At 32.8% G+C, this 14,346-nt stretch overlaps 1 protein-coding gene across 1 annotated transcript; it reads right to left on the bottom strand.

The window, feature by feature from the left end:
- Nucleotides 1–233: 233 nt before the first annotated feature.
- LOC125070741 (F-box only protein 11) lies at nt 234–14,176 on the bottom strand. The gene is made up of 14 exons (XM_047680687.1): nt 13,761–14,176; nt 10,399–10,639; nt 8,767–8,934; nt 7,022–7,226; nt 6,709–6,931; nt 5,677–5,901; nt 4,948–5,192; nt 4,492–4,818; nt 3,615–3,809; nt 3,012–3,317; nt 2,618–2,798; nt 2,314–2,461; nt 2,126–2,224; nt 234–1,903 (listed from the first exon to the last, which is right to left on the bottom strand). The coding sequence occupies exons 1-14, from the start codon at nt 13,855–13,857 to the stop codon at nt 1,774–1,776; spliced, it is 2,790 nt and encodes a 929-aa protein (XP_047536643.1). The 5' UTR covers nt 13,858–14,176; the 3' UTR covers nt 234–1,773.
- Nucleotides 14,177–14,346: the final 170 nt, after the last annotated feature.

Here is a 14,346-nt window from a genome sequence, read left to right as displayed (position 1 = left end):
AACCATATGGGTAGCGAGTCCAACTTATGGCCAGCTAAGGTTTCTTTATATCACACTGGACTGTTATTTTTTAGTATAGTCAATTAAATGTATTATGGAAGTATTATGAGTCTTATTTAATTGTTTATCACTCAGACAGTAAGTAGAAAAAATTGTACTCCATATCAGGATCGTTGTGTTATATTAATTAAACCTGAAGTTAGGAAGGGTGATTTAAAAAAAACTAAAGGAAGTAAATAAAATTCCGGTGTATAATATTATATGATGTATATCACGGCTTTTACAGTGGTATTTTCAGGTATAAACAAAATATTATCCAGTTTTAAATTCAATAAATTAAGAACATACTGACAATTCAATAAATAACAATTTCACATTCAATTCAATTATATAAAGCGTCGGCGCCACAATAATTTTGATGTTACAATAAGTCTTATTATTTCTGTATGTTGTGAACTAAAATATTTCTCTTACACATTTAGCGATGATCACAGATTGAGGATTATAAAAAAGCAGATTCAGAACATACCGTGCTATGGAGACGATTTAACGATTCGAAACTTGCAATAGTGATTACAGAGTAATTTAGATTTTCATTATAGCTTATTGGCTAACTTATCACTATCAGCACTCCGGCCGCTCACGTGCGGCATCCAGTTTCCTAGCATTGCTTGTCGATCGATATCAATACCACATTTAAATTAACAATATAATAAAATATCAATTGTACCTAAGATCTTTTCCAATTAAATACGCACATTCGTTCTTAATTTGCATTTTATTATACACTAACGAGCCGAAAACACGGCTTATGATATCTCTGGAACTACATTATGACTCATAGGCGACTGCACTACAAGCGACAGCGCGATGATCTTCTGAGCATAACGTACGTAATTCATAATAATTAAACATACATGTTGTGATCAATAATAAAAATATAATGATACAAATACATTAATTACTACATTTTCGATTATTGTGAGACATAAATATTTACAAAGCGCGACAGGAGCGCCAAAAAAAGTTAGGCGAGGCGGACTCCTAATCGAGAGATAATAAACGACGCCGGGACACTCGGCCGGGCTCGACGCAATCCCACTGACGCGGACGTCTCGACTTCCTCCCGACTAACAGGAAATTAACTGGTACGAATATCTTTACTAACTAAAACACGAACAATCAACCCTAAACATCAGGAGAGCTAAAGAATAAGTTGCTCCTATAAAAATGAAATCGTATCGTCAAATAGTTAAAAAATACTTAAAAGGCTATTTATAATACAATTAGCTAACCTGACTGCCACAGTCGCTGGATCGAATCAGTTACGTAACTAAACAAAATATCGACTTTCTTGCGATAAATAAAATGTCAATCTTCCTCATGATTATATAACCGTAGACATTACAATATAAGGCTATTAGTATATCTTATAAAACAAATAATATTACTCTAAATATATAAATGTGACACGAAACGTGGGATGATTACAATTTGGGAATGCACGATTCTACACGACAAAATACATTATTAAGTACCGATGATAAAAAACGCCTCTACTTATACAAATAGCGTATCCGAAATCGTTTCGTCTATAAAGTACATCGATAGAATACATAATTGAACCGATTGATTACAAAGTCACATACGACGAAGAGGTAAACAGCGACTCAGGTGAATGTACGATGCGAAGTCAATAAAAATAGTCGGCTAGTGGAGGCAGGTCGCGGCGGGCGGTCCGCGCGGGGCTGCGGGCGCGGGCGGCGGGCGCGCTCAGTTCACCATGAGCGTGTGCGACTCCATGGGCGCGGCCGAGTCGTACAGCGTGTCCGTGTCCTGCGTCGGCTCACCCTGCAGCTGGCATTGGTTCGACAGAGTGCCTGCTCCGCAGTCGCAGAAAAATCTGAAAATTCAAATAATTTAGGTACTTTGTATTATATATTTGAAATATGTAAAGCTAATGTTTATTTATTTCTATTATTATGCCATTAGTATGCGCTATAATATTTTATCAACCAATAAATTTATCTGTAAAAGTTTAAGAAAACAGATACGACTTACTGAATCGAAGACATAATAAGAATAAGACTTAACGAAACGAAAAAGCTATAAAAGTTAAGCTTACCTGTCATGGCGAATAAATTCCACATCATGTCCTGAATGGCATGTTTTAATGCAATTGACACAAATGGCATTACGATCTGTTGTGTTACAAGTCTGGCACCTAAAATATTACCAATAGTGTTAGCAAATTATTTTATTCAACAAACAAATTTTATCATGACGGTGTAATAATAATAAATTGTATTCTACCTATAAAAATCATGCATGGGGAAAGAAGTATATGAGGAAATTTTGTAGAGACACTGTCCGCCGCCGACCGCTTTTTCGACTGCATCTTGATTACTAAAGATTTTGTTGCCCCGCACTAACGGAGACACTCCTGACGCTAAACATAGCCCTGAAATTGTTTAAAATTTGTTACAATTGCTACTTTATCTTTTTATAAAATACGTGTGAAAACAACAAACCAAGATGTACTTTACGTTTGACGTTGATTATATGTACTTTTCTTTATACGTATATAAACTAACAATGTATAACGAATGTTTCTTACCTCCAAACCTATTATTAAATATTTGATTGTGCTCTAATGTGGCTGTGGCATTGTTGGTGATCTCGACGCCGGCGGCCAGACCATCAAAGATGCGGTTACGCCGCAGTACGGGATGACTCTGTGTTGAGATCAACACCCCGGCCTGAGCATTGCGGAATATGTCGTTTTCTTCCAACACACCCTGGAAATAGTTAAAAAAAATTCATGAAAATAAAATAATTTTAAAATTCACTATTCAATAGTCCTACTGAATTTTTTTTACTATTATAATAATTATTAACACTTTATAAGTAAAGTCTACATTGATCTCGATAAAACCAGTCTATCACTTTGTGACGTATATAAAATTAGAAGAATATCGATTTCTATTATAATACGCAAGTAGAATATAAACCTTGCCACCATTAAAAATGCATATGCCCCCATCTCTGCCATCAAAAATCTTGTTTCTCTTGAGTGTGGGGTTTGAATCAGTCTTTATCCACACACCGGCCATGGCATTATCGAAGATTTCATTCTGCTCGAGTATTCCTAATCCGCCGTTGTACACGAGAACGCCGCCGTTTTGACCACCCCATATCTTGTTGCCACGGATTACGGGATTGCTGCCGGTCCTTATTTGAACTCCCGAGTACAAGTGATTGAATATATCATTATCTTCTAATTTGCCGTGACCATTGTCGTAGAAGTACACGCCGACCTATAAATATATGACACTCGTAGAGCATTCTTTATAGTTGGTTAAGCAAGGTTATATTTACGCAAGTTTTTAAATATAACATATATAACTAATTAATAATTTGGTATCACAGATAAATTTACATGCACTACTATTTAATTCGAAAAATTTAAATAACAATTTTAGCAATATATATAAAATATAATAAACTTCCAGTACTAAAATATCTTGAGTAAAACCCATCTTTTAAGTAAAATTAATTCCTATACGTAATTATGAAATATATTCATTCAATTAAATTGTGTAGTTATTACGAACCTGTTTTCCCGAGTGTATGCGGTTGCGCCGCAGCACGGGCGTAGAGCCGGTCGTTATCCAGACGCCGGCGAGCGTGTTGGCATAAACTTCATTTTCTTCGATTAAACCCTGACCCTTTTCGTGAACATAGATGCCTCCATGCTGCCCATGGTGAATCTTATTGTGCCTAACTATAGGATCACTGTTTGTGCGAATCTATGGATTACAACGTAAAAATAATCATTAATATAATTGTTACGTTTATTTATTTTATGAGTATGGTAGTTTTATTGAAATATCTTAGTTTTTTTGTAGTTTCTTACATAATGAGGTCAATTAGTCAGACTATATTACAATAATTGTAATTAAGAATGATCTTACCTCCGGTTATTGTTGACTGTTCTTTATTTTTTTTATATTCAAATATTTATTCATTAACATGTGAACTATGAATTTCTTAAAAAAAAATTTTTGTACAGTAGTTGACGTAGCAGGTGGTAGTGGATCAATGTTAGTAAAAAAAATGGTAGGATGTCGAACCAAAATTGTTGAATCCCTTGACCTTGACTTATTGTCTTGTCTGTATTATGATAGTTAATGATGCTTACTAAGATCTTTGTAAAACCTTTTAAGATTTTATTTTCACATTTTAAGTTACTTAAAAATTATAAGTGTAAAAATTTTAAACATGGTGAAATATTTCATTAGTTTTCATTCCTTAATTAAAATTTTGAGGGAATTAATACAATACAAATAATGACTAAAAAAAATACTAAGCAATAAAACTTGTACTGCCACTTCTAAGAGGAAATTGTTTTTCAATATTTCTTGTAATTTGTATATGACGTGGAATTTAAAATATTGAAACTACTTTGTGGTAAATGTTATCGAAACTAACCTGTATGCCAGCTAATGCGTTTCCGTAAATATTATTGTGTTCAATCAATCCGCGCCCCTCTCCAAATATATACACGCCTCCCTGATGGCCATTATAAATCTCATTGCGGCGGATGGTGGGATTGCTGTTGGACGTGATCCATACGCCCGCAAAATTGTTCGAGTGTATCTTATTATCTATAAACTGGCCGAGACCGGACTCGTGGACGTATATGCCACCAGTCTGTCCATGGTGGATTTCGCAATGTACTACGGTGGGATTAGCGCCGGCTTTGACTTCAAAACCAGCGATTCTGTTATTGTGGATGTCGTTGGCTTCAAAATAGCCCTGCAAAAAATAGTATATAGTTACAAATCACTTTATTTGAAGGTACTTGAAGTCACTTAGGATTTCAATTTTGAAATAAATTGCGAAGAAAAGTAAAATTTAGTAAAATAAAAGATAATTTTAACTCACCAATCCATTTTCAAACGTGAATATACCGACATCTCTGCCGTGGTGTATGTGGTTGCGACGCATGATGGGGTTAGCGAAGTTCTTGACCCAGATGCCGGCGAGCGCGTTGCGTGAGATCTCGTTGTCCTGGTACGCGCCCTGCGCGTAGTCCGTCACATACAAGCCCACGTTCTCGCAGTCACTGATGTCACAGTGCTTTATCACAGGGTTCGCGCCCGCGCCGCTCACGCACACGGCGGCTCCCACTATTGCAAGGGGACGATTAGTCAATAATTTAGATGGTAAAACTCAAAGCGGCCCTGCCAATAGTCTATTTCAATGAAAGAAGCAGAAAAGACAAAATAAACAAGTTTTATTATATCATTGGTCAAGAAAGAAAAAAAATTGCGTTTTCAATGTCGGCGAAGTTGTATAGAAGATTTGTTTATCCTTATTGCTTCTTTGATTTGAATATAGTTTAATCAACTCTCATGTTAACTTTATTCAAGTTCAAAGATTTTTATTTACATTCTTTGCTCATTTGATTGGAGTAGATTATATTACATTAAAACTATAAATGCTTTCTTTTATTTTTTTAAATATTACAAATATATAATATAAAATGTTGAAAACATTATAAAAATGCGGACAAATTTGTAATTTTTTATTGTAGTCATGGAAGGACAAATCGTCTTAACTAGTCAATAATAACCAAAAAATACATTAAAGATGTACATTTAGTAAACTTACCCACACTAGCACTACGTATAATACAATGATCAACGGTGGGAGAGCAATTGTCGGACACTTCTAAACAATAGTGCTTGTGGTGTTGCATTGTGCTGGTGGCGTCTGGGGAGAATTTGAGAGTCATATGACCAGCATACGCGCGGTTCGCGCCTTCCGCGAACGTCAGCGTCGACTCTGCTTCACGTTCCAGGACAACTGACTCTGCAACGTTACCTGCAGCACAACCTGGAAAATACAATGTTTTTACATGAATAATTGGAGTGTCCACGATGTAGAGGAATAATATCCAGTTTAGACTGTAACAGCTTCCAGATGTTCATCGGACAAAATATTTGACACTTAGCTTTTCCATCAGGACATAAAATAAAAAAAATCAAGCTGGTTGTGTCGGCCAATATTCATTAATTGGCTTATATTACCACTTGGTGCTGTAAAAGAAGTGAAGTTGTGTAGTATGAAGCTTTACCCATATATGTTCCCTGGTCACTTCTGCAACACAGAAGTATGATGTTAAACTAAATGTGCATAGAAAGTAATTGATTCAAAAATGCTTGTAAAGCTTATTTAAGTTTGCAAGTTGTATCAAAATTTTATTATAGCAAACATTGTTTTATGTGTTTCTTTTTTAAAAATGAGTAACTAATATTTACATATTCACTTTCTTGCCTGACTTTGAACTGAATAATTATATACATATATAAAATATAATATAATTTATCTTTTATATCATTGTCTTATATTTATTTTTGCCTTTTAATAATAGTTTATGTGAATATTTGTTTTAAATAAGTTATTTATTTAATGCATGAAATGAACATGGTAAATTGAAACTGTAAAAAAATACCATAATTTGTAGACGGTATTTATCTATAAGAAGACCCATTTTATTTTCAATTAACCACCAAAACTAGTCTTGTAGTAAATACTTTAAATCATTATTTAAAATTCTGTTGTACAGACAACCACAATAGCATTCTTCTCTTCAATTCAGGGGAGTAAATGTATGTTGTGAGTCGTCACGAATATCCTCACCAATGAGTTGCACGTCCGTGTCGATGGCGAGACACTCCTCCTGGTAGAGGCCGGCGTGCACGAAGAGCAGCGCGGGCGCTGAGGTGGGCGCGGGCGTGGGAGCGGGCGCGCGCCGGCACGAGCACGCCGCGGCACCACACGAGCACGTGCACGCGCACGCACTCGAAGAGCTGCTCGACGTCGACGTGCTGCCGCCTCGCTCCTCTACGTATTCGAGAGCCGCCTGGTGAACGATTATATATATAAATACCACCACAAAAAAATTATTATTTCAGGTTTATATTTATCAAACGAGTCACATAATTGAACTAACCCTAATAGTGTTAAAGTATTTGATACGCGAGTCCTTCTTGGGGCGAAAGTTAGGGCGCACGTGTATGCCATAGTAGAGCTGCCGGAAGCTCTCCTTCCAAGGGTTATCGGCTTCGCACTCGTCGGCAGCCACGAACTCGAACTGGCACGGCGCGGGATGCATCAACGGAGTGTCGTATTCGAAAACCGATTGATATAAACTTTTCCTGTTCAAACATTTTAAACAGATGTAAGTGACACATAAAAGTTTTCAATACTATTATTGTTTACAGTAAATGACAGTTTTTAGAGATGTGTCTAAAGATGCGAATAATTTCGTGAACTCTTTTCGTCTCACATATCTTTGTGAACAAATATTATCTCAATCATAAATTTTTCCTCAATTCAAACCAAAAAAACTAAAATCTGTTTTAACATTTAAGTGATCTGTCGGTCTTTAGTATAACAGTTTCAAATTAAGTTCAATAATAGATTGGATGGTCATATGATTAACTTATAGGATGTTATGTGCCATTATCGCAGGTACACGATTGGTTTACAGTAAATAATTTACTTTTGAGTACTCAAAAAACAAAATGTGTGGTTTTTACCCTACCCCATATTAGAAAGACCGTCTTGATGGAGCCAATACTACGGTGTTGTTAGGAAAAGCATTGGATTCCAAACTTCAGTAGAGTCTTACGAGAGAGACGATAAATGTATCGTCCCTGACAGGAAGACTCAGCTCAGCAGGATACGCGGTTAGAAAAGTTAAGCAACTGACTAATATTGATACCGTTCGTCTAGTATATTTTGTTTATTTTCACAGTATTATGTCATATTATGGCATATTACTTTGGGGTAATGCTGCAGATATTTAATCTGTTTTTATTTTACAAAAGAGAGCAATCCGTTCCATTTATAATATTGCAGCTAGAGACTCTCTTCGGGATGTTTTAACAATGTAGGAATACTCACTGTAGCATCACAATATATTTACACAATGTTATGTATATTCAGAGTAATATAAGATTGGAGTTAATGCTTTTTGACTTCCAGACAGGATATATAACTTACATATATAATTGTATTTAACTAACATGACTGCATTTTATATGTTGAAAAAGAGTAACTTTCTTTTCTTGCAGGTTCTTCTCGATAGAATCTACATTCCGAACCGGTGGTAGCTTTACTTAATATAGTTTGTTAAATGACGATTCAAGTGCTTGTAAAAAAAGCCTATTTGAATTAAGTATATTTTAATTTGATTTTATGTGAGCTTTTTACAATATTATTTATATATGTATATGTATGTGTAGCAAGTCGACATATATTATGGTAATGTATATGAAGTCAAAATCATTCAAGATTCGTATTGACGTAGATAAACAGTAGGGCAGTACTATAATGGATTATTAATTCTTAAAATTTTAATTTTATTTTGGACTAAGTGTAATAAAAACGTATTAAAAGTGTATTCTCATACCAGTATTTCATTGATAACGAATCTTTACTGTACATCGGTAGCAGATTGTTTTTAAATTATGAGCAAGCCACAACCGTTATTCCTATAAGACAAATACATGCGACCTCAATACTAACAAACATTTTTTTAGACACTTTTGAAGCACGCCTTTCAGATTATTACCTATTACCAATGAGACATAGATCTTATCACAAAATTAATTGTTTCTTGAACCTGCACAGCTGTGTTAATAATAAATATTAGCATTAGTTACAATTAAACATTTAAGTTTAAGAACTAACCACAACTCTGTATCGTTGGCGATTGTGTTGAATCGCTTGCAGACTTGTGCGACGCGGCAGAGATCACGCTCGGTGAGATGAGACAGGATGCAGAGGAGCACCTCGTCCGGCAGCTCGTACTGCAGGTACTGCGAGACATTGCACACATCCACGCCCTGGGACAGTGATCTGTAAAAAATATGCGTTATATAACAATCAATTTTCATAGCCAGTAAATCATAAACACTAATAAATTTATTTTTTAATAAGTACAACATTTCATTCTCAATGTTCTAAGTGCATCGGGAAAACACTTGGCTGTAATTATTTTTGAGTAGTTTTTTGTTTGTGTCAATAATTTTCTCTAATGTATTTTAAATTCTACTACGATTGTTTTAGTAGTTTATTCGTAGTGAGATAACAGATGAAAACTGTAAGCTATAAGTGCTCTAACTTCTGTTTCGATTAAAAGCAAAATAACTATGTTTTTGGATAAGTGTTTAACTATTGCACGGGATTGATTGGGACCATTTGGTTGCAATTTTCGTTCAGTCCATTTCTATTTAAGCGAAGCCGTTTTTGGAAGTACATAGATAGTTCAGGTTTTAAAGTAAATATTAACCCAATCTGATATCCACAATACTACATTTTCATCAATCTTTGGAAATCTGCAAGGGTGTAAGTCTACTGGAGAGTTAGACCAAGTTAATATGGGGATACATCCTTATTACTTACTATATAACAGGGAACACCCTGCATAGTCTTTCATTGCCTATAAGTCTAGCAATTTTTCTGACTCATCTATTACTCATCAAGGTTTTTTTTTCATAAAACCTAACTAAAATCATTACATTAGGTTTTATATCTCAGAATGATATTCACATAAATTTAATGGTACTTAAAAACTAATCACAATTGATAATATTAAGAAAGCAATGCCCTTATAAGTTGCATAGTTATGTAACAATAAAGGAGTCACATAAAAATGCAATTAAAATTGTAAACAAGAAATTGTGACAATCTATTAACTCAATCAAAATATAAGAAAACTACACAAGGAGCTATACATCTATGAAGATTTGATAGTGTAAATGATAAAAAAGATATTGCTATATTTTTTTTTACACAGTAAATACTGAAAGAAAGTCTGTCAGTTAGCTTTCTAATCATAAATATGGAAATTACCAATAATAGAACCTTAACAGTAAGTTATCCTAATAGCAGAGTAAATAGTCATGCCACAAGTGAAAGTAAGCCCAAACAAGAATATCTTGTGTTGTTTACAAATAATATATATATAAACTTAAACCTTGATAAACAACATATTCAAATTGCATTAAGAATATTTTAGTACAATAAGGATGTTTTGGGAATTCATTTACTAATCAATGATTAAATAATATGTGTTGTCTCACATGCACATAACAATTAATTTGTCATTATTTCATTTCAGAATGATGATGGATGATTATAAGGGTTTCTCTAACTATCTACCTACATTTAATTATATACAAATTAGTAAGAATAGTTTAAAAATCTGTATAACGTCTATTAAATGAGAATTCTTTTTTTTTCTAATTTTCAAATTATCTTTTATTTATTTTTTAATTTAAATTTATTTAAATTATATAAAATTATTTAAGGTACACATACGTCCTAGGCCTCTTCCTAGCTGGCAAGGAGCAGCTGCCCGATGGGCCCGGCTCGTGATAGGCTGGTGGTGACTTGCGGCGCAAGTCGTAAGGACTGTGGTGACCGGCAGTGGTAGCGGCCGCTGCAGCCGGAACGGGTGGTGACCCACCTCCACCACTGCCACTTGGACCGGCACATGCTGTAGCCGCCATCGCGCTCCCTGTCACGTTGTTAGGACACGGCACTGATTCACATGGCTCACCTGGAAATTGTAGGTGTTACTTTATAATTAAGAATAATAATTTAATTTGAATAAAATCATGCAAGCAAAGCTTTTAAAATCAGACTAATAGTCATTTACATTAGTTTTTTCATACAAATATGTAAGTTTGTTTTATTTTATTGCAACTAGTCTGAAGTATAAACTAAAAAGGTCAAGGTAGCTCCACTTTTCAAGGCAACTTTTATGCTCAATACCTATAAGTGTATGATTTTAGCTACGTTTATTTATACTCAAAGATCTTTTGTCTGATTAGAACAGAATATATAATGCATTGAAATACAAGAATAATTAATTTCCACAGGTATTTTGATTTTTAAATATATATATATATTAATCTAAACATACATAAATCACTTATTTAAAAAACAGTAAAGTTATATAGTTTTTATATACCATTTAATCAGTCTTATAATTTGGATGTGTTAGATAAATACTTTGATATTGACTAACATAAAGGCAAGTAATTAAACATTAAATCTTTTGATAATCTAAAATCTGTTAATTGTTTATAATAACATTTACATGAAAATACAAAGTAGTACTTCTTTAATTCAAAATGAGATTCTAATTCTAAAGTATATGCTAAGCTATCCTTGTTTACTAAACCAATTGCAACTAAACCTTTTAATGATTATGCTGATTTTTAAGCTACAGAAAAATAAAATATATATTAGATTGTTACTGTAATATTAATATTAGTATTTTGCTTTTTTAAATAAATAAACTTTAATGTTACTATATATTTGTGATTTCTTTTTAAATATTCACTGGAATATTGTGAGTTCAAACAACATTGGTAGTACATTAAACAATATTAAAACAACATTGGTAGTTTCAATATCTGGAACAATTTTATTAATATTTAATTAATTACTACTATATTTTGTAAGTGTTGCCTCAGTCAGGTATAAATAAATGTTATTAGAATTTATTTAAATATATTACTGCTAAATTGGACAAACAAAACAATATAAGGGACATGGTTATTAATCATAAATTTGGCCAATAGATATGATACTATATATGTATTAATGTTACATGATTTCAATTTATTTTAATTTATATATTTGCTGTAATTTATTAATTTCTGATTATTATATAAAATAGTACCAGCCTGCATTGATATTTAATTGATATAAGCATGCCGTGTACACATGCTTAGGAATGTAATCTAGCTCAAAATTGTATAATTCCATAATTTTAATGTATTTTCTGATTGTATTCAGTTTGTGTAACTATGAATAAATAAATATTCGTAGATATACCAACGAGATTTACTACTTATAAATTTGTATTGTAAATAATTTTTTTTCTGTCCCAGCATAACTTTGATAAGATTCTTAACATTCTAGAACTAAGCAATAGGTTGATTGTTTTGCATCATTATGGCACCAACAGCCGACTTTTATAAATCAACAGACAAGAGTAACTGTAAATTAGTATCATAATGTGTTAAATCTTTATTATAGTTCTAATACCTATAAATTCCTTTGTCCAATAAATCTGCCATATAGTTCTCTGTTATCTTTCTTGGTTCAAATCAAAAATCATTATTTATATACTTCATTTTAGCGATACATTTACTTTTTGATAATAAACACAAAGCTAAATCTTATCTTAGACAAAATTTTGATTGGCTGCCAAAGGCCTGACCTATTTTGTATACTTCAGCTCTAAAAGAATTATGTTCAACAATCTAAATAAAAACAAGTTAACCACTGAAATCAGATCAGATTATTTGCAACATTTTTATATATTATGAATTAAAATATGAATAAATATTATGAAAGTTACAGTATAATTTGTCAATTTATGTAATTATTAAACATTTTCATAGTTTTTAAACAGAAAAATTGATAAAACAACATTTAAATCTTCCGATGAAAGTGCTAGCAATGATTTCAGTTGACTTTTCTTGCATATGCTTGTGGTTGTGGTTTATAAAATTTTAAACCACATACTAACATCAAGGCACCCATTACTAAGAGAAAAATATAGCCCCATTACTAAAAGCAAAAGGTTTTTTAAAGATTTTTTGTGTAATTGTCATCATAAGTTGTTTTGATTATCAAGCTTCTAGTTTGGGGGATTGATAGTTCATAAAGGAATATCAAATTAATTTTTGTATTACAAAAGAAAAAGGATACATAGTAAAGGCATACCTCATCTACTTCGACTTGACTACACTAATCTTTATTAGTCATTTCAACAAAAAAAAAATTACTTAATTGTTTCATTGTAACTTGAGTCACAAGAAAATTTCCATTTTAATTGTACTACTCAAAATCGTAATTACTATAGAAATTGAATTTCATAATAATGTTAATTAGAAACCGATTTGTATATAAATTGACATATAGTATTCAAATTAAATGAAAAAAACATATGTTGTGTTGGTTATTGACCTACTGACCTTTAAACTAGTAGGAGGACATAAGTACTTATTTTTTTTATATTTAACAAAAAATTAAATACCTTCTTTTATTTTACTTATATTTACATATATATTAAATAATCTCCTACACAAAAATAATTCAATAAAACATTTTTCTACATATTATTTTCAACATCTGCATTGAAACACCTTTTGTTTACATATAGATTGACTAATTTAAAAACAATAAATCAACCAGATATATATAATTACTGTATTCACCAGATACATTAGTACTTATTTAAGACATTTTTATCGCATTTAAAGGCATTCGAATAAAACCCATCGTTTCCGAACAGCTGTTTCGTCATGCTGTATAAAATTAGTCTTCATCTACCAAATCAATACTCATATTGCGCAAAATGTCACAGAAATGCGCTATACAATATTATCGATGGGCAAAAATTTAAAATTTGTAAAGAATAAGTATACCGATCAACGTCAACTGCAATAATGATAAACGACATAATTCGTTCATAAACTTAAAAGATCTTTAGCGAAATAAGTAGTGAAATCACAAATGCTTATGAGTTTTACAATGTTATCCGTGGGTAAAATTGTCACAAATATAATAGCAAGCATTAATAACGTTGCACATCTATGGAAATGTCGATAATGAGCCATTTGTAATACTTGGAGCGACATCAAACGACCCGGATAACTTACTCGACTGTGTTCTGGAAGGCAACGGTATTCGATGTCCACCTTTTCTTCGCGATCTACGGACGTAAGAACGCGAAGAGGAAAACGAGGCACTAGGCATTATTTCTTTTGCTTCTTATTTTCACTAAAATCCAGTCTAAACAAAGGAGACACCCGCACCAACACCGTCGGCCATTTTCTGTTTAGAATAGATTGGGGTACCGAAACAGGAAATCGAGATTATACCACATCAGTCACTATTAGACAATAAATTAAATATTTCACAGATATTTCACTAATCACTGATAATAAATATAATAACTGTTAACTTATAAAAACATTATTTAACAAATTACACTAAAAATTAACACTACCCTAAAGAAAAGGGCGACTCTCTGTAAGAAAAATATGGCGGATTTCAGATTAACATGGCGGGGGCGATACTAACGCCACCTAACAAAAAAAACAACTATTCTTTTTTGCTCAATGCGTTCAATTTACACACTGAATGCGACAAGTAACTGTGTGGCTGTGCAATTAACAATACGAATTCAACAAAAACTTTTGAAATACCCCCGTGTGGAATAAATCCGTGTACAAACTGAATTAA

This window comes from Vanessa atalanta, chromosome 18, assembly GCF_905147765.1.
Source record: "Vanessa atalanta chromosome 18, ilVanAtal1.2, whole genome shotgun sequence".
NCBI lineage: Eukaryota > Metazoa > Arthropoda > Insecta > Lepidoptera > Nymphalidae > Vanessa > Vanessa atalanta.
Note: the sequence above shows the minus strand (reverse complement) of the source record. Positions and strands in the feature narration are given on the sequence as shown.

What these genes read in the sequence shown, in the direction of transcription:
- LOC125070741 (XM_047680687.1), bottom strand. Translation starts at nt 13,857, where the DNA reads ATGCCTAGTGCCTCGTTTTCCTCTTCGCGTTCTTACGTCCGTAGATCG. An exon ending in GCCAACGATACAGAGTTGTG is followed by an intron (nt 7,227 to 8,766) that starts GTTAGTTCTTAA and finishes ATGTTTGAACAG; the next exon opens with GAAAAGTTTATATCAATCGG. An exon ending in GCATTTTTAATGGTGGCAAG is followed by an intron (nt 2,799 to 3,011) that starts GTTTATATTCTA and finishes AACTATTTCCAG; the next exon opens with GGTGTGTTGGAAGAAAACGA.